Consider the following 18,796-nt stretch of genomic DNA (forward strand, 5'->3'; position numbering starts at 1 on the left):
GGCCCTCCAGCCGGGCACTGGGTGGAGGCACTCCATCTCCTAGTCATTCATGGCTCCTGGCTAACTTATCCCCCCATGACAGGCAATTTGCAAGTTTGAAATAAATATGTGATAAATTACATACTTATGATACATACTGTCTCACATGTTAATTTCCTCTTTGCCAAACTAACTATAGCCAGTTCTCTCAGCTTTTCCTCATATGACTTTCATTCTAATCCCTTTATCATCTTGTCACTCATCTCTGGATTATCCTCAGTTTCTCTACATCCTTCCCAGAACTGAGGCCTATACAGCACTGTACTATCATTTCCCATGTCTTGAACACAATGCTTTGCTAATGCAGCCCAGAACTGTAGTTGGTTTTTCTTTGTTTGTATATTTTTTCAACTGTATCATACTGCTAACTCATACTGGGTGCATCTACATGAGATGCTATTGCACAGTCATTACTGTGCATTTATTTAGGACTTGCTAATACAAGTCCTAAATAAATGAACAGTAACTGGAGTAGTGCTATGCAGGACCCACAGCTGACAGTGTTGCCACTGCAAGCCTTGTCTGCTGTGGGGCTGGCAGCAGGTAATGCAATCCTCAGTTGATGGGCTCCCAGCCATAGGGGAGCACTTACCATTAATTGAAAATGTGGCTGTCATTAGAACAAGCTACAAAGTTATTACACAATTTTTGTGGAATAACTTTGTAGCTTATTGCTTGCTTTATCAGGGCATTAATTGGTTGAATGTGTAGCTGGGTCACAATTTAAAGCACAATTACCTGTTAATCATGCCTTAAGTGTAACATGTATATGGAGCCTAAGTATCTGCAATCCCTCCTAACTCTGTCTCATTTGAAAACTCGATCAGGAAACTCTTTACTCTAGCATCCAAATCATTAATAATAATTAATAAAAATAACACCAGATGCAGACAAGCTGATCTCTCTTACGAGATTATCCATATGGAACCCCACTTAAACTCTTGCCTTTCTGACATTGATCCATTTACAGCTCCTCTTTGCTTGTAGTTATTCCACTAATTATGTAGCATAGCTAGAATTACTGTCAGATAGATACATATTTCCAGTTTGTTTACAAGACATCACGTATAAAAAGCCTTACCAAAGTCCAAGTATTTTATGTCCACTGCATTCCCTTCAGACATCAGGCTAGTTATTCTGTCGACAAATAATATCAAGTTGATTTAGCATGATTTGTTTCTAACAAATTCATGTTGGCTGCTGGTGATCACCCTTTCCTCCTGTAGGCATATACAAATGGATTCTTTTATAATGTTATAATTTGCTCCAATACTTTCCAGGTATTGAAGTTGGCTAACTTCAATCTTACAATTTTATTTGCTTATAACACACAGTTATTTAACTGGTCTGACAAACTGCCTGGGTTGAAATTTTCCAACTTGGCTGCCTGCTGCAGGCTGAAGTATTTTTTTTAAATGTTGTCAAAATGGTTCCTCTGCCTCGAAGAACATGATCAAGTATCAAAGAGGGAAAAAAGAGCACCCTTAAAAAAACACAACAAAAAACAAAAAAACCCTTGTGTTTTTAAACATTGGATGGGGAATCCAAATTGGGAAGGGTGGGAGATATTTCTGTATCAGGAATGTGCTTATTCCCAGTTGCAGGAAAGTCTGCCCGAATTTGGTCAAATTAAAAATCTTTAAAATTGTCATTTTGCACATGTGTAAACCTCAGTCTGCATATCCTCAGTAGAGACTTCTTAGATTTTAGTAACTAAAGCTATTAAACTTCCATATTCACTAAGCAGACTTGGTCTCTAACAACTCACAGATTCTCTCAGACTATGCACATTCTGTCCCCACAGCAACTAAATGTGATCCAGACCAGGTTTCCTGGTGGTAAGGCAAGCTTTCTCTACAGTGACCAGGGCTCCTGGTTTACTCTGATTTTTTTTTATCCCAATTTTTAGTAAAAAACAAACAAAAAAAAGGCCAAAATCCATGTTTTTCCATGATTAAAATGAAACCACGAATATATAGATATAGTAATTATTACAATATATATTATACAATAATAGTTTTATACACTATAATCTAGAATATGTCTATATATTAGTGGTGTTTCATTTTAATGGTAGAAAAATGTGGATTTTGTGTTACTTTTTTTAAATCAGAGAAAACCAGGAATCCTCTTGATTACTTACTAAAAAAAAATTATTCCAAGAGAACAAATGACACAAAATTCAATTCAATGTTGTCATAAAGTTCACTGTTGTAAATAAATTGTAGAACTTCATGAGAAGCACTGTAGTCTGTTTGAAGTAGACTTTGGAGATAGCCAAGTTCTTCACAGAAGTTGATGCCGTTAAGGTCAGAGCTTTTCCCATATGTCAATGTACAATGTAGGTCTTTACAGTGCTTCTTTACAGTCTCTTTGTCAGGGTGTCATCACAATGGGAATCGTTTAATTTCTATCACTAGAGGCATTGTCATTATTCTAGTCCTAATGAAAAATTTTTGTTTCGTTTGGGTCTGTTTGTTTCTCTTGTGATGATTCTTGGAAGTTGAATTAAGGTTCATCTATGCATTTTTCATCTGATATCCCCTCTGTAACCATTTCTTTTCTACTGCATAGGTTGTTGTTAACAGATTTAAAGTATATTTTCATTATGCCTGCATCTTTTTTGTTGCAGTCATTGACTGAGCTTTTCATTTCCTGTTCTGCACCCCGACATTCTCTGCTTAGGTTCTTGTGACTTGTTTCCAAGTTTCATGGCTGGTGAAAATTAAAACTAGTGTCCTGGCACGTGCTTGCACATACTTGAACACTCTGACACACACTTGCAAAGATCCCCGCCAGTGAAAATTAAAAATGAGAATCCCAGCCACCCCCCTCCCTGGGCTGGTACAGCTCTGGTATGTATTATTATTCAGGCAGCTAAGGGAGTTAATGGCCCATTAGTGACCCATTGTGCTTTACTTCACAGGTGTTAACAATCATCTCACTTAGCTTCCTGAATAGTAATACCAGAACTGTGGCCCAGCCCCCACCTCTGCCTGCAGAGCCACCACCAAAACCATCACCCCAACCAGCGTGCCCTGGAAGGTCACCACACCTCCCACCCCTAAAGCCTGCTCTGTCTGGAGGAGACATTGAAAGACAGCCACTCTCAGAATACCCTAAATGTCTGGTGGCTGGGAACTGTCCTGTGATGTGGGATACTTAAATTCAGGTCCTTGCTCCAAAATTACCAGCCAGGATTTGAAAGCATGTCTCATCTCCCAGGTGAATGTTCTAATCTCTAGATTATTAACAATTGAGATGCATAGAAGGTCTGACAGTGTCTATATCCTTCATATTTCATAAGAAAAGGATGATTTGGTTTAGATGGTTATGGGATTCTCAGCCAGAAGCACCTCTTAAGCAGAGCTAGGAGCTGGGTCTCTTCAGCACAGTTTGCCACATAATTTTAAGTAGCCCTGTTATTAGTATCATTAGGTAATACTAGTATCCCTAATATTTCCTAATGATAGTTTTAAGCATCTACCCACTCAGTTAGCTGACTCCTGAGAATCCCATTCCTAGTTATCTAACTCCCCACACATTATATTAGGGACCCCTACATATATTTGCGCACATACATTAATACGTATGATAGTAATATATTAAACTAGATATGTTTATTTATAGATGTGTCCACTGTCTATCATATTGTTCACTAATTTGTTTTTTGCCATTTGTACTAATCATTCTTAAAACTCTACAATATTGCATATGATTGCATTGATTCCAACTCTGCAAGTAAACTGCAGAGCCAAGAGTTCTCTCATGTCACTTTTCATAAAGTTTCAAATTTGATTCCTGCATTTGCTTGTACTAACACTTTCAGCTGTTTAAGTCTTTTATAAGCAATGAAGTTTAAATTACTGAATAATCCTCAACCAGTATTCTTCTTATTCTTTCAGTAGTTAAAACCATTGCAACTAAGGAGAAACAAATATACTACTGGAATAAGTTGATACAGTGCAATTCCATTGATTTCAGTATTTTAAGTTACTATTCATGCCTGTGGCAAATCTCTCTGTATGCATGTGATATTGTCATGATCCACACTTACTGAGGAAAACTCCAGGGGTAGAAGAAAAGGTTGTTGGACTGACCTCTGTCATCTCTATTAAAATAGTAGAAACCCAGAGTTTAAGGTAAAGAAAATGGCTGTGTTCTGATAAATTGCTCTTTGTTTTTACACAGAAAACAAATTTAGTCATTATTACCAATTTAAATTCAGCCAATAGATTTTAAATATCTGTGGCATGTACACATATTACCCTTCTAATCAGGGTTTAGTCATGTTACTTTTCTGTCATTGATTCAAAGATGAAATCTTAGGATAATTGTGCACAAGTACTTCATACTTTTATCCCAGGATAAACTGTTACTACCTCTGTTCCAGGAAACTTCTGTTTAAGATTTATTCTGGAACAATGGATGTGGATGTTTGTATGACTATACTTTGTCCTAGGATAAAATGGTTTATCCTGAGATAAATGTGACATCTGTTTGCAGCCCTGTTGTCTGATATCTTGTGAAATGAGAAACTACCTCAGATTCCATTGCTGGTGATCTACTCCATAATACTTCCACTGTACGTGATGTAAAAGTTTATGCTTAATTTATTTTTGTGCTTTTCCTTAATCACAGATTATCTAAAATACCTTCACTAAGAACTAGACAAAAAAATGTTGCGCACTCTGAGTTTCCTGTATGATGCAATACTACTGAAAGGTATACTGCTGTAATACTACTGAAAGGTAGGAACTCAATGTATGCACAGAAAAAATAAATGCTGTGTTACTTTTTTTTTCCTTTTCCATGTAATACAGATTCAGATTATTCTTGGTAGAAGGCACCGAGTTCACAATATAGCCAACCTTGTTGCCATTTGTTTGTATGTAGCTCCCAAATTATTAATACTTTTTCTTAGCAGGAAAAAGCTGAAAATCTCTTGAGAGTCCAAGGTGAGCTTCAGAAGTGGTGACAGGAGATTCTGTATCAGTATACAGGTGTATGTGTTTTCCTAGTTTCACGAAGCCCTTTTTGTTTAACTGCAGTTCAGTATGCAATATCCTGTTATGCATCTTTGCATTTTAGCTGTATTTGGAAATAATATGAATTTTAGATGTTTTGCTGAGAGAGAGAGAGAAAGAAAATCTCTCTGTGACAGTGCTTACAGGGTAAAATTCCTAGTTTCACTGAAACTGTCTCTTATATAGTGTACAGTTTTTCTCTTGTAAAAGGCACTTGCAAAGCTCCCTTATGTATTATGGGTCAGGTCCCCTCTTATGCACAGGAAGCTGGCAGCCAGAGCTGTCAAATATTGTGAACCTAGGACCATGGGGGATGCCTATCAAGTTCCATGACAGAAGTTTTTGCTGTTGCTGAGAAGAGAGGCAAGCCACGAAGGGGTCTCTCCCTCACTGATCCCAAATCCTTATTTTCTACCAGCCAATCCTTTGTTTTTTAAATTTAGATTTTTTTGTCCCTTAATGCTTTAAGTTCACTGCTACCCTGGGTGCAGAACTCATTCCTCTTTTCTTCACTGGCTAGTGGCACAATACAGAAAACACAGAAAACAGTAATATCATCTACGTTGCACTCCTCTACCCTGATGTAGCAGATGGAGGAGGCTGACTAGATAAGCCATCTAAATAGGTGAGAATAGACCAGCAACTCTACAGGAGCAGATGATCTGCTACAGACTCAAAAAACAAGGTGAATGTGAGAAGCGTATCTTGGTGGATGCAACAAGCAGAGGGACAGAAGCAACAAAATTATCCTGATACTCTCCTTAAAAAAACATGAAAAGGACATGAAGAATAAAGAAGATAAGTCCCTTTCACAAAATCACCCTCCTTGCCCTTCCTTTGCACTTTGTCCAATGCACAGCTTCTCAGTCAATTCCCGTTTTATTTTACAGTGTTTATTCAAGGTGATGAATAAACTCATTAGGGGAGTCAAAGACAAACAGATTAGCATCTCCTCTGGTCATAGATTGTAAGGTCGGAAAGGACCTTGGAAGACCATCAGGTCCAGCTCCCTGCACCAAGCAGGAAAAATAACTGGGGGTCAGGTGACCCTAGCAAGGTGATTGTCTAGTCTCCTCTTGAAGATTTCCAGGATAGGTGATTACACTACCTCTGGACACCCTGACTGTGAAGAAGTTTTTCCTAATGTTGAGCCTGAATTGATCTTCCAGGAGTTTGTGGCCATTACTCCTGGTTTTCCCCCGGGTGCCCTGGTGAACAGTTGCTCACTGAGCTCTTGATGTACTCCCCTAGTACAGTGGTAAGTTGCTAGCAGGTCCCCTCTTAGCCTTCTTTTCCTCAGGCTGAAGAGTCCCAGATCCCTTAGCCTTTCTTCATATGGCTTGCTCTTTAAGACTCTGATCATATGGGTGACTCTTCTTTGGACTCTCTCAAGCTTGTCCACATCCTTGTTAAAGTGTGGTGCCCAGAACTGGATGTAGTACTCCAGCTGTGGCTTCACCAGTGCTGAGTCGAGTGGAAGACTCACTCCTTGGCTTTGCTGGAGATGCACTGATTGATGCATGACAGAGTATTATTTGCCCTACTGGCTACAGCATTGCACTGCTGGCTCATATTCATACTATGGTCTATTATTACCCCCAGGTACCTTTTGTGATGCTAGTCAATTTAGTACTGCCAAGCCTGTGGGTGCATTAGGGGTTGCTCGGACCAAGGTGGAGCACTTTACATTTCTCAGTGTTGAACTTCATCAGGTTCTGATCCACCCAACTTGCTAGCCTGTCAAGGTCTGCAAACTTGGCCAGTGAGCCACATCCAAATCATTAATAAAGATGTTGAAAAGTACTGGACCAAGCACTGACCCCTGTGGGACACCATTGCTCACTGGTCCTCAGGCTCTTACCCCTTTGTACAGTAGTGAGAATCAGGCTGGACTTAACTAAAAGCACCTCCAGCAGTAATTTTTGGGTGGGAGAAACCTAGCATGGGTTTGTTGCGGGAAGGTCTTGCTTGACCAATCTCATTTCCTTTTACAACCAGGTGACCTATCACCTGGACAAGGGGGAAGAGATTGGTGTTGTATATTTTGACTTTAAAAAAGCCTTCGATCTGGTATCCCATGATTGCCTCTTGGCAAAACTGGTTAACTGCGGCCTTGACCTCACCATGGTCCGCTGGCTGGGGAATTGGCTCCACAGCAGGACCCAGAGTGTGGCGGTTGACAGAAGCCAATTGTTTTGGTGCGCGGTCACCAGTGGGGTACCTCAAGGCTCTGTCCTATAGCCTATACTGTTTAACATCTTCATCAATGATGTGGACATTGGTGTCAGACGTGGACATGTGTTAGCACTACAGATGAAAGGAACTTGGAGGCCATGATTGACCACAAGATGAATATGAGCCTTCAATGTGATGCTGCAGCTAGTAAAGTGACCAAAACACTGGCTTGCATCCATAGATGCTTCTCAAGCAGATTCCAGGACATCATTCTCCCGCTATACTCAGCCTTGGTGAGGCTGCAGCTGGAGTACTGCATCCAGTTTTGGGCTCCACAATTCAAAAAGGATGTGGAGAATCTTGAGTGAGTGCAGAGGAGAGCCACGCACATGATCAGAGGTCAGGAAAACAGACCTTATGTTGAGAGGCTGAGAGCCATGGGACTCTTCAGCCTGGAAAAGCTCAGGCTCAGGGGGGACCTGGTAGCCACCTATAAGTTTGTCAGGGCCGCTCATCAGGATCCAGGGGAACATCTGTTCACCAGAGTGCCCCAAGGGATGACAGGATCAAACAGTCACAAACTCTGCCGTGACCAATTCAGGCTGGACGTAAGGAAGAACTTCTTTACTGGCCCAGCCCCCAAGGTTTGGAGCAGACTGCCACCGGAGGCTGTTCAAGCACCCACTTTGAACGCCTTCAAGACACATTTGGATGCTTATCTTGCTGGGATCCTATGATCCCAGGGGGCTGGATTCAATTATCCTCCAGGGTCCCTTCCAGCCCAAATGTCTATGAAATCTATGTAGTGTTAGGAATGCTGTAAAAGAGATGCAACAGACAGAGGACTGTTTGTTTCCTCCATATCTAACCTCAGAGTACTCATAAGAAAGTAACAGCAAAACTTCCTGAAGGACCAACACTAAAAGTCTAATTGGTGCAGCAAACACATGGTTAATTCCACTCCATCTCTTCAGGGGCCTACTCCCACAAAATAATCAAGTGAAGAAATCAAATGACTAAAGTTTAGCCTCATAAAAATTAAACACCGTTAGATGAGATAAAAGAACTGGCTAACCGGCTGTAATCCAGTCTAGTAAGCAACCCACATTCAATAAATATCAGTTTACATGAAGTCATAGGCCAGGTATAGACATTACACTTTTTCTGGTTTAGGTGGTCAGAAACCTGGCTAAACAGAAGTTCAACACACTCAGACCAGTTTTAATATGGCCAAACCCAGTCTAAGATAGACCTGGATGAATGTAACATCAGATTTAACTGGTTTAGACTGGTCTTCTGAATTTCTGTGCCAGATCCCCTCCTGACTCAAGTTAAGTTATAGGCCCCTAGGGGGTGGGGGGAAAGAGAGCCCCCACTGGGCAGGACCCCTCCCTCCCCACCCCCGCAGCTTGCTGGCTCAGGTCTGGGGGGCCAAGTTAGGTCTGTGCAGTGAGCCTCAACTACCTCCTGCCCCCAGTTTCTGGCATGGCAGAGAGCTGCACAGCTCTGAGTTGTGGTTCCTGACTGCATCTGTCAGCTGGGCCAGGAAGCAGGGGGTGGAGAAATGGAGCCACGCACCATGCAGCCCTGGTCCTGAGCCAGCACAGTGGTGGTGGGTCCCACAAAGTGGGTAGCTCCATTCCCCCACCACCACTCCCCTCCTCTTGCCTGACTACCTGACAGCAGCATCCAGGAGCCATGGCTCAAAGCTGTGGAACTCTCTGCTGTACCAGGAACCAGGGACGGAGCGGGGGAGTAAAGCCCCTACCATGTGGACCCAATATGCCCACCACAGATCCAAGCCATCAAGCTTGCAGAGGGGGGACCCTTTGTTCCCCCAATTCCTACCCCCAGTTCCTGGTATAGTGGGCTATATAGCTCCAAACTACAGCTTTTCCCTGCAGCTGTTAGGCAGTCAAGTGGGGGGTTTGTGGGAAAGAAGCCCCCCACCACACACCTCCTCCAACTGTTCTGGCTAGGTCTGGGGTGGGGTGTTGGTCCACAAGCTCAAGCCTGTGCTTTTCCTCTCCACCTTACCACCACTAACAGCCAACCACTGGTGGGCTATGGGGGATTGGGGAGAGATTCTGTGCCAGCTCCCCTCTCCCTGCAGCCAACACCAGGGTGTTGGGGGCATGTGCCAGAAACAACTCAAGAATGGCTCCCATTTGGCTGTGCTCAGCTGCCCTCAGCCTTCTCCGCCACATTGCGAGGCACTCAGGAACATCCCCACCCCCACCTCACCTTCTGGCCTATCAGCACAGATATCTTCCACATATTTTCCCTTTGCTCCTAATCCAAACTATGCAGTTTAGAGAAACCCACATAAATTGGATCAATTCTACCTCATGTTTTTTGGATGTCTATACTTAGCCATGGGGTTCACACCTAATCTGTGCCCATTCTTTTCTGCAGTTTCTTTAGACTGGCAGTATTAGCCATGTAATAACTCAATCATCTGCTCTCAGCTCAAAGGAGAACTGTTGTCAGTTCACCCCCATATAGGCAGATGTATCAAACTAGCTGAGAAAGAAAGATTCCCAAAGTATTAAATGCTTTGAAGCTTTAATTTTTCAATTTAGAACTTCATATTTCCAACCTTTCAAATTTCCATGGAGTTAATTTTCCATTTACCTCCTGGTAGATTAGGATTAGTGATTTTATCCTAAAAGCCAGTTTCTCAAGGAGATTATTGAAATTAGAAAGTGTATGAGCTAACCCTCAATCATTTACAGTAACAAAATGATCCTGTGAAAAAGAGCAGATCACCATACATACAAGTGTCTGTCAGAGTCTCAGGACATCATATTATCTGTGTCCAAAAATGATGGCATATCTAGTTGCCTAGAAAGATCAACATTTTTATTGTAAGAGGACAAAAAAAAAGAAATACATGAAATCTGAGATTTAAAAACAAATTCTTTCATCCAAGTTTGGGCTAATCTTTTTAAATTAAGTAGACAAGATTACTTTTTATAAGTTGCCAATTATTTACTCTTGTCCCTTAGTTTTTTCCTTGTATTTTTTGTTATTGATTTGATTCTTATTATGATTATTTTACTTTTGATATATATATTAAAAGGAACATTAATGTTGGTCTTTAGAGTCACTGTATATTGACCCTTGCCATGTGTGCAGGAATACTGTTTTGCAACTCTGCCTTATATAATGTGATCAATTTAGCAATTAGTGGTACCGTGTGTTGCTCCTGTATTAACTTTCCACACCCTCAAAAAGTTAACTGGTTAAAAATGCAATAGATCAGTGGATTAAGAACATAACTGGAAACCAGAAGCTCTAAAATTCAAAATGAGGTTCAGCTATTGGCTTGCCGCTTGCCCATGAGCAAAATCAGCCAAGTCTAATTTCCAGAAGTGCTGAGCACCCAAACTCCCAAGTGAATTTTGTAGAATGGAGTGCTGAGCAGCTCCAAATCCAGCCCTTAGATTTATCTGCACTGCCTTGTAAAAATGTGTTACTGTTTTGTTTTAGGAGCATGATTAAATCGTTGCATGCATCAGTTGTAGCAGCTCAACATTGCTGATTGATTAATCCTCAAAACAGTTGAAAGTATTCTTTCCTAATATTTACAACTTCAACATGCTATAAAGGGCTAAAGAATTTAGCAGTATTATTAGAAGCTTCTCAGACTCAGTTCTCCCCTGCTCACCAAAGTACTAACAAAGCTTTCAACTATGGCTCATGGTATTAGCAGGGGGAAAAGCCAAGAGTAATAAAACTTTATAGAAATTGGATTTGGAATGATATATTAAAATAGGAGTAGCTTCAGTTTCACCCCAAACGACCACACCAGCAACAATTTTAGAGACCAAATTAAGTTAAAAGATCAAACTATGGCAATACAAAAAACCAACCAAAAACAAAAACAACAACAACAATCAGAAAGTCCAACTTGGAGAGAACAAACTACCAAAGTGTATATATGCTCCACCAAATTATTTGCATAACTAGTCTTGCACTGCTCAGCAGGGTACACACAAAGTGGTTTCTCCTTAGAACTCTCAGGTTTTAGGTGCCAAGTACAAACATTTTTCTTATAATCCTACTCTTGATCTTTTTGTGTTATTATTGGACTACTTTTTCTTGGTTACATTGTTACTAAAATAAGTTGCTATTTTTTCCTACAAAATTTGCCAAAACCTCTGCTGGAATGCATTTCTATTATCCTGTTACTAACGGAGTTCCTCTAACATTCCCACTGACCTAATTGTGGGTTTTGGCCTGAAAAAATGACACGTTTATGTGAGTCTGTTAAAGATGTCTAGTCAAGGACACTTGAAATGAAGTATCATTCTGTCCCCTCTCATCAAGCCCCAGGCCGCACCACCTAAGGAATGCAATAAATAGACATTTCTTCCCTATGTTCTTTTCTCCCATCTTGATCTCCAGCTTTAAAGAAAATTCTCAGAATCTGGTGGAAATAGATCAGAAACTTAAATGAAGACAGCTGGAAAACATGCAAAAGTGGATAATGTTAGATGCAAAGTAATCTGTGTGTTTGTGTGGTTATTTGGCTAAATTCTATACAAGGAAAGGTACATATATGCAACTTCCATTGAAGTCAATGAGATCAATGTTTATATACCTGAAAGTAGGTTTTGGCCGTTTAGTCTTAGTCCATATTTGTAAAGCAATGTCTATATTTGGGGAAATATGTCAATGTTAAATAATTAAATTACATATGTTTATTTTGTATCTGTCAATCTAATACCTTTTATGAAAGTACTACACGGTATATAGTCAGTAAAACGCGAAAAGTAAACAAGGTCTTAGAAGTCACTGTGCCAAGCTCATTTACACTGTATAGAAAGATTGTTTCATGGATCAAATCATGTTATTTGAACAAAGTAATACTGATGCAGCAGTATCATGTGCTGACACAGTTGCTTGTCACTTCTCTGACTCAAAGCAGAGTTTCCAAACCTAGTGCAACCTAGTCAGGAGACTCCATTACAACACTGCTTGATTATGTGGGAGACAGAGAAACTTAAATTGTGTTCCCAAACCCTGCTGAAACCCTGGATGTGTCGTCTATTTAACTAAAGCTATGGTTCAATAAGACTTATACAATCCTGTCTATACTTTAAAATGGAACTGTACTATGCTCCTCAGCATAACTAATTATAATGTCCAGGATCCTCATGTTATTAGAGTTGCCACTAGTGTGAGAAACCATCAACCTAGAAAGAAGAAAGTTGGTGATGGGGATGCCAGGCCTCTGCCAGTTTTAGAGTAGCAGACTCAGTGCACTGGAGAAAACCGCTTACCTGCACAAATCTTGCCATCATAAGTGTCACACACCCAGTCGTGGCACTCACACAGGGGTCCATAGTATTTCCCTGGCTCAGTCACTCGGCAGATGCAGACACCACAATTACACTGGCCTCTGCCATTGCATAGCTTCCCTCCTGGAGTACGACACCTGAGCTCTGACTCAGCCCGAGAGAGTCGGCATGAGGAAGTACTGGTAGAGGTGCTCCTGTGGAAGGTGACAAAGAAAACCTGCTTCAATCAAAATCAAAGTCAGATGCTGCTAAAGAGGACAGATGAGGCAAGACATTTACCTGTTACCTTAAAACTCTGCTTTATGTGCGGCTGTAAAACTGCACAGTAGCACAGAAATCTGTGGCTGCGTAGATGTGATTTAATTCAAAGGTTCATAGGCTTTTTCACGTTTCACAGTATACCTAGAATTTTGATCCAGTGTATCACTTGTGGGAATGCATACATTGCAATTTAATTATTTTGCAGTGTTTCAAACCCCTATCTTTAACATTTAATTAGGGTCATATTTATTTTCTTATGCATACATATATAAAGCTGGATCACCATGATACATTTCAATCTGGGTTATTTTAATGGGCTTGCAAAAGTCTTATACATACAAATTTTACACAGTAAAACTTGAAGATGTTGAGGTTAAAAAAAAAATTGGCATAGGTACCCAAGTGGATTCAACTAAAGTTTTTTCAGTTTTTTTGTGTCAGCCCACATTTGGTCCAGACCTTTTAATATAATAGCAGAAGCAAGAATTTTTCCCAGGTTTGTTGGTATAATTTCTGGATTTATCACCATAATTTGGCAAAATCCAGGGGGATTTAGATGTCAGGTGTGGATTTTTGTAGTTCCATTTTGCTGAAGCACATCAGAGTCCAGATTTCTAATGTGCATCAGGAACAAATAAGCATTGACTCTTTAACCATTGGGATTTCAGGAGACTGGGATAAAAGACAGGCTAAATCCAGGTACCAGATCTAGACATCTGCTACACTGTTGTGCCAGGATGCACTGGCAATTTAAATTTTTTGGGGGCAATTGTAGCAACTGCATTTGTTCTTAGAAATAAAGTTATGTGGGCTGGGTCTAAAAATTGGCTGGTCCCACTGCAACTAAGGGCTGGATCTGCCTTCCTCAACCTCTCTTTTCTCTTTTACCCCTACTGTGCTATGGCACTAGACCACATGAGGATACCAGGTTTTGGTAGACTGGCTGTAGTTGCACTTCTGTTCTATTTAGGCAGTGACATTTAGAGAGCCAAATGCCAAATTAATCAAGATTCAGCAGTTATTTTTGCCTGTAGATACCTGCATATTAAAGACTTCCCTGTGTAATATACAGTACATAAACTTTATGATCTCATATTTTATGCACAAGTGCCACTCTACCCACAACAACGTGCAAACTTAAGCTTATCATATGTGTGTTGCATATTTCTTATTTTAAATAGGAACAGACTCCATCCACTGACTATATACTAGTGGCAACTTGTTCCCAGTTACAGTACAGATCTTGAGATGACAGCTAAGTAACTGAGTTGATTTAAAAACACAAACTTACCGCAGGGACAGGGAGAAAGTAGGTGGAAGCGCTAGCAGCAGACTCAGAAGCGAAGCAGCCAGCAGCAGCACCAGTTTGAGGAGCCCCTGAGCGTACATGTTCAGATCCCAGGCAGTTTGCAGCACTCTGGTAGAGTCCCACAACCAGACAGACCCTCTCCAGGTCTGCAAAGCTCCGAGCTGGCCAAAACCGGCTCCAAAGCTGCTTCCCTCGGTGCTGCAAGTGCCTTTGATTAGCTGCCTGGAAGCTGGATTTGGGCAGCACTCTGGGAGAGAGGCTAGTGCCAAACCCCAAAGTTTACAGTCTAGGCTGGGAAGTAATTAGAAACACTTGCAGGGCCAGATGGTTTATTTTGACATTAAAAGTGTCCTATTCACAGATTTAAGCCAACTGTCTCATTCCCCAAGTACAGGCACCATAAACATTTGAAGAATGTCTATGCGAATTAAGTATGATTAATGGGTGTTTAAGGTGATCTGAGTGAGTGGGGAAATGTGTATTGGGAAGAAGACCTTAACACCACTTAACACTTGTATTAGAGTGCCAGCGTTTAGGCAAGTGCTTTCCTTTTTTTCTTTTTTCAGTAAGAAGTAACATAATGTGGATCCAGGTTGTCCTCCTCCTCCACCATTCTGTGTTTGAATTCTCACAGGGGTGACACTCAGCTCTGACAGCCAGAGTGATTGCCATTTGAAAATGATCAGGAGTGAACTTTAAATGCCCCATTAAAACTCACAGCACAATGCCTTCAAATGAACTAAGTTGAGGGAGTCTCCCTCCAAATGAGGGAAATTTGGCAGAGCTGCCTGTGACATTTCTTTAGGCTACTCAGTGTTTAACACTTGTTGATTCCTTTGTCCTGGAGAGTCGCTAATGGTCCCAGCAATTCTGGAGCTGGAAAGCCATTAGGGAATACCTAATCCTGACTTCCACAGAAGAAAAATCATTAGAAGGATATGGCTATTGTGGTGGATATACAGTATTTTTCATAATGCAGATCATACTGTTTTAAGACAAGAAATCATGCTGCTGAATTAGAGATTCTTAGTGGTTCACTAAAGGTTTTTTAACACCTCTTTCAAAAGTGGAGATTCCCTGGTTTGTTCCTTTAAAAAATGCAGCTTTATAGCCCTCAGAATATAGTGTACTACAAGACGGTCAGTTTTAGTTAAAGCAGTTTTGCTTTACAGTTCAGATGTAACATTTCCAGAAAGCCCCAAAAGCTGCATTCAAGTTAGCATAGTGAACTCAGTGGAATGTCCTCTTTTTCCAGGTCCCCAGTGAAGGCAGTAGTGCCTGCCAATGATCTGCTTAGAACATTCTGTTAATGTTAAATAGAAAATCTTGACTTTTAGATCAGTTAGTCCCTTAAGTGGCAAAAGTGCTGTGAATTCCAATTTTGATAGGAGACAGTTTCTATTAAAATGAATTAAAACTAACTAAAGCTTCTTGAGCAGTGCTAAAGCATAGGTTGTTAGAAGTTGCCCAGGAATACATTCTCTTAATCTTTTAAGGTATTAGAATTCAGCAATTTACTCCTACTAGCAAAATGCAATTCATCACATTGGTTACAAAGACAAAACTTTACAGAGCCTTATAATAAAGGCTATTGTCTGTTCATGTGCAAAGTGCAGCTCTTTTGTTATTTTCTGTTTCTGGAATATATAACCTACTGCATAATGTCTCCTATCATATGGTTTTCCTAATCCATGAACAAGGGAGATGGAAAACAGAATCTTTCATTTTACAACTTTACACCAGCCCTACTGCCTTAATTAACTCCAGGTGTGCCTTTAACCCCCAGGTGACAGCTCACCTGAGCTCAATCTGCAGGAGCTGCTTGACCTAACTGGAAAGAAAACAGCAGCTATTCTCAAAAAGATTTAAAGGAGAACAATGCACCATTTTTGCATTCATAGTATGAATCCTGTGACCAGTCTAAGCACTCTCCCTCACAGTAAACAACAATCACCCTTGGATCCACAAAAACTACCTAAATTAGTTCTTTTGGACATAAAACTTGCTTCCACTAGTCCCTAAACACATTTTTTCCAGGAAAACCCAAACAGTGAACAGTCTTTAACTAGCTGCCCAAACATACTGTGTGTGTGTGTAATTATTTTAATTAGAATATGAAGCCAAGAATCAATGAGCTAGATGAAATGCTATATGTGACTCTCATTTGTGAAAAAGTAATTAATTGATGTACATCTTTAGTTTATTAGAAGGAAACAATATTAAAAAACTGTTGCTACATTTTATAGCATTATATATATATCAACAATGAAAATGTAATATAGATTCTTATCTTGAACTGAGAGTAATACAGCTGATTCTGTGCCTCTGCAGATCTCACTAAAGACTGAGGTTGGCATCTGTTCAAACCCAATCCTACAAACAACCATGTTCATGTTAACCTTTCCAAAGTCATCCCTTGACTTCAATGGCTCCATTCAAAGAAGGTAAGGCAGATTTATACCTTACAGACTTACTAAATTAGAGATTTACCATATTTACCCAAATCCAAGATGACATTAAATTTAAGCTGACCACCTCCCAATAATTAGATTCTATATATGGGAAGTGATACATTTGTTATAATTTTCCATATATAGAATCTAATTATTGGAAGGTCATCTTAAGTTCCCCCTCCCAACACTACGGCAGGGAAAGCAATAGCAGGAGGGGAAGGGCCAAACCTCCACCCACCTTCACTTCTGCCACCTATCCCCCCTGTCATATTCCCTCCAGCTCCTTGCCCCTCCCCATGCCTATGCTGGATCCTGGTGCCTGCTCCCCAGCCACTTCTACCTTTTGCCCCTCCCATGTCTGTGCCCCCCCTGCCACTTGTCTCTCTTCTGGTACCTGCTCCTTCTCACCTGCCCCCTGCTCCCTGATCCTTCCCTGTGCTCCCACTTTTGCACTTATCTTCTGCAGTGGCTCCAGCTCCAGTTCCAGGCCATTCAGTGGTAACCTCAACCTACCTTGGTGAGGCAGAAGCAGTGGTATAGCTCCAGGCCTCGGCTGGTGTCAGAGCGAAAGGTAAGAGATGGTAGCAGGCAAGTGGCCAGGGTGACAGGTGGGGGGGGGGCTGTTAAGTCTCCCCATGCTTCTCCCCAAGCTGTACACTGCAGCTGTCCCCTGAATCCTCTCCCATTTCGTGGTTTTCTCTGTGCGCTCTCTTGCATGACCTCCCCAACATTGGGGAGCCCCCTCTTCTGCCATATGAGCCACAGTAGCCTGGGGCAGGCAGCAGCTCAGCTCTGGCTTTGGTCAGATTCCCCTCTATACTGCACTGGAGTGCACATCCGGAGTACAGTATCCAGTTTTGGGTCCCCTGCTCCAGAAAAGATGTGGACAAATTGGAGAGAGTCCAGCAGAGGGTTAAGAAAATGGTTAGAGGGCTAGGGATTATGGGAAGAAGCTGTGGGAACTGGGTTTATTTAGTCTGGAGAAGAGAAGACTGCGGGGAGATTTAATAACAGCCTTCAACTACCTAAAGGGTAGTTATAAAAATGATGGAGCTGCTACACTGTTCTCACTGATGACAGATGACAAAACAATGAGCAATGGTCTCAAGTCGTAGCAAGGGAAGTTATAGTTAGATATTAGGAAAAACTTACTCATTAGAAAGGTAGTAAAGCACTTCAACAGGCTACCCAGAGAGGTTGTAGAATCTCCATCCTTAGTGGCTTTTAAGACCAGGGTTAGACAAAACCTTATACCTGGGATAATCTAGTTGGGGATGGTCCTGCTTTGAGCAGGGGATTGGACTAGATGACCTTCTAAGGTCTCTTCCAACCCTAACTTTCTTGATTCTATGATTAGGGAAAAAGATAAAAATATAGTATATAGCATAAGCTGGACTAGATAACAAAGAATATAACATCCAAGATTCATTCACCTGGAACCCTACCAACATCATATATTCCATCACAGGCTTACAGTGCCCCTCTGCCACCTCAGTAGACAGATGGAGTCATCCTTGCATATAAGAATGAAAAAATACCAATCTGGCACCATCTCCAGAAAGACACAAAAGCCCACGTGAGCACTTTAATCTCCTTGGACACTCCATCAGTGACCTCCATATAGATGTTCTTAGGTAGTAGGGGTGCAGACAGAAGTGTAACTCCCAGCTGTAACTCAGAACAAATTTTGCAAAATGTTCTGAGTTGCAGCATTACCCCAGACCAAACAGAAGTTCACTGTTGATTCCAGCGGGGAGGGGAATCTAGCTGTGGCTGCAAGTCTGCAGCTGGGTTCCCATAACCTGGCAATGGCCAGGCTCTCTGCCAGTGCTCCCTGCTTTCATAATGGAAGGGGAGAACAGCAACAGAGGGAATTCATTCTTGAGGCTGCCTAGCTGGTGCTAAAGGGTGGGGTGCGTGAATTGGAAACCTCCCCCCCTCCACCTTGGGTGTGGGGGCTGCAATACACCCACCCAACCCTATGGGGGGGGGCAGGGACTGAAAATACTCCAGACTGAACTCTCTTTCCCCCTTCCCATTCTAAAAACAGTGACAGGCTGGGAGCTCTGCAGACACAAGTTACAAAAGAGGTTACATTTTGTAACTTATTTTTCTGATACCTCAAACAGTAAAGGGTCAGATTTTCATCCAGTTGGCCATTTTTTAAATTGCCTGCTGCCATGCACTTGTGTTTGGTCATAGCTATAAACTACTTTTTGTGGCCAG

General features: G+C 41.3%; 1 protein-coding gene across 1 annotated transcript in view; it reads right to left on the reverse strand.

The window, feature by feature from the left end:
• ITGBL1 (integrin subunit beta like 1) overlaps window positions 1-14,620 on the reverse strand; it is a 290,113-nt gene extending 275,493 nt beyond the window's left edge. Inside the window, exons 1-2 of the mRNA XM_019529696.1 lie at window positions 14,100-14,620; window positions 12,530-12,741 (exon numbers count right to left, since the gene is read on the reverse strand). Coding sequence (XP_019385241.1) covers window positions 12,530-12,741; window positions 14,100-14,197 — 310 coding nt within the window. The 5' untranslated portion in view covers window positions 14,198-14,620. The remainder of the gene's footprint in view (window positions 1-12,529; window positions 12,742-14,099) is intronic.
• Window positions 14,621-18,796: the final 4,176 nt, after the last annotated feature.

This window comes from Crocodylus porosus, unplaced genomic scaffold, assembly GCF_001723895.1.
Source record: "Crocodylus porosus isolate Cpor-Errol unplaced genomic scaffold, CroPor_comp1, whole genome shotgun sequence".
Lineage (NCBI taxonomy): Eukaryota > Metazoa > Chordata > Crocodylia > Crocodylidae > Crocodylus > Crocodylus porosus.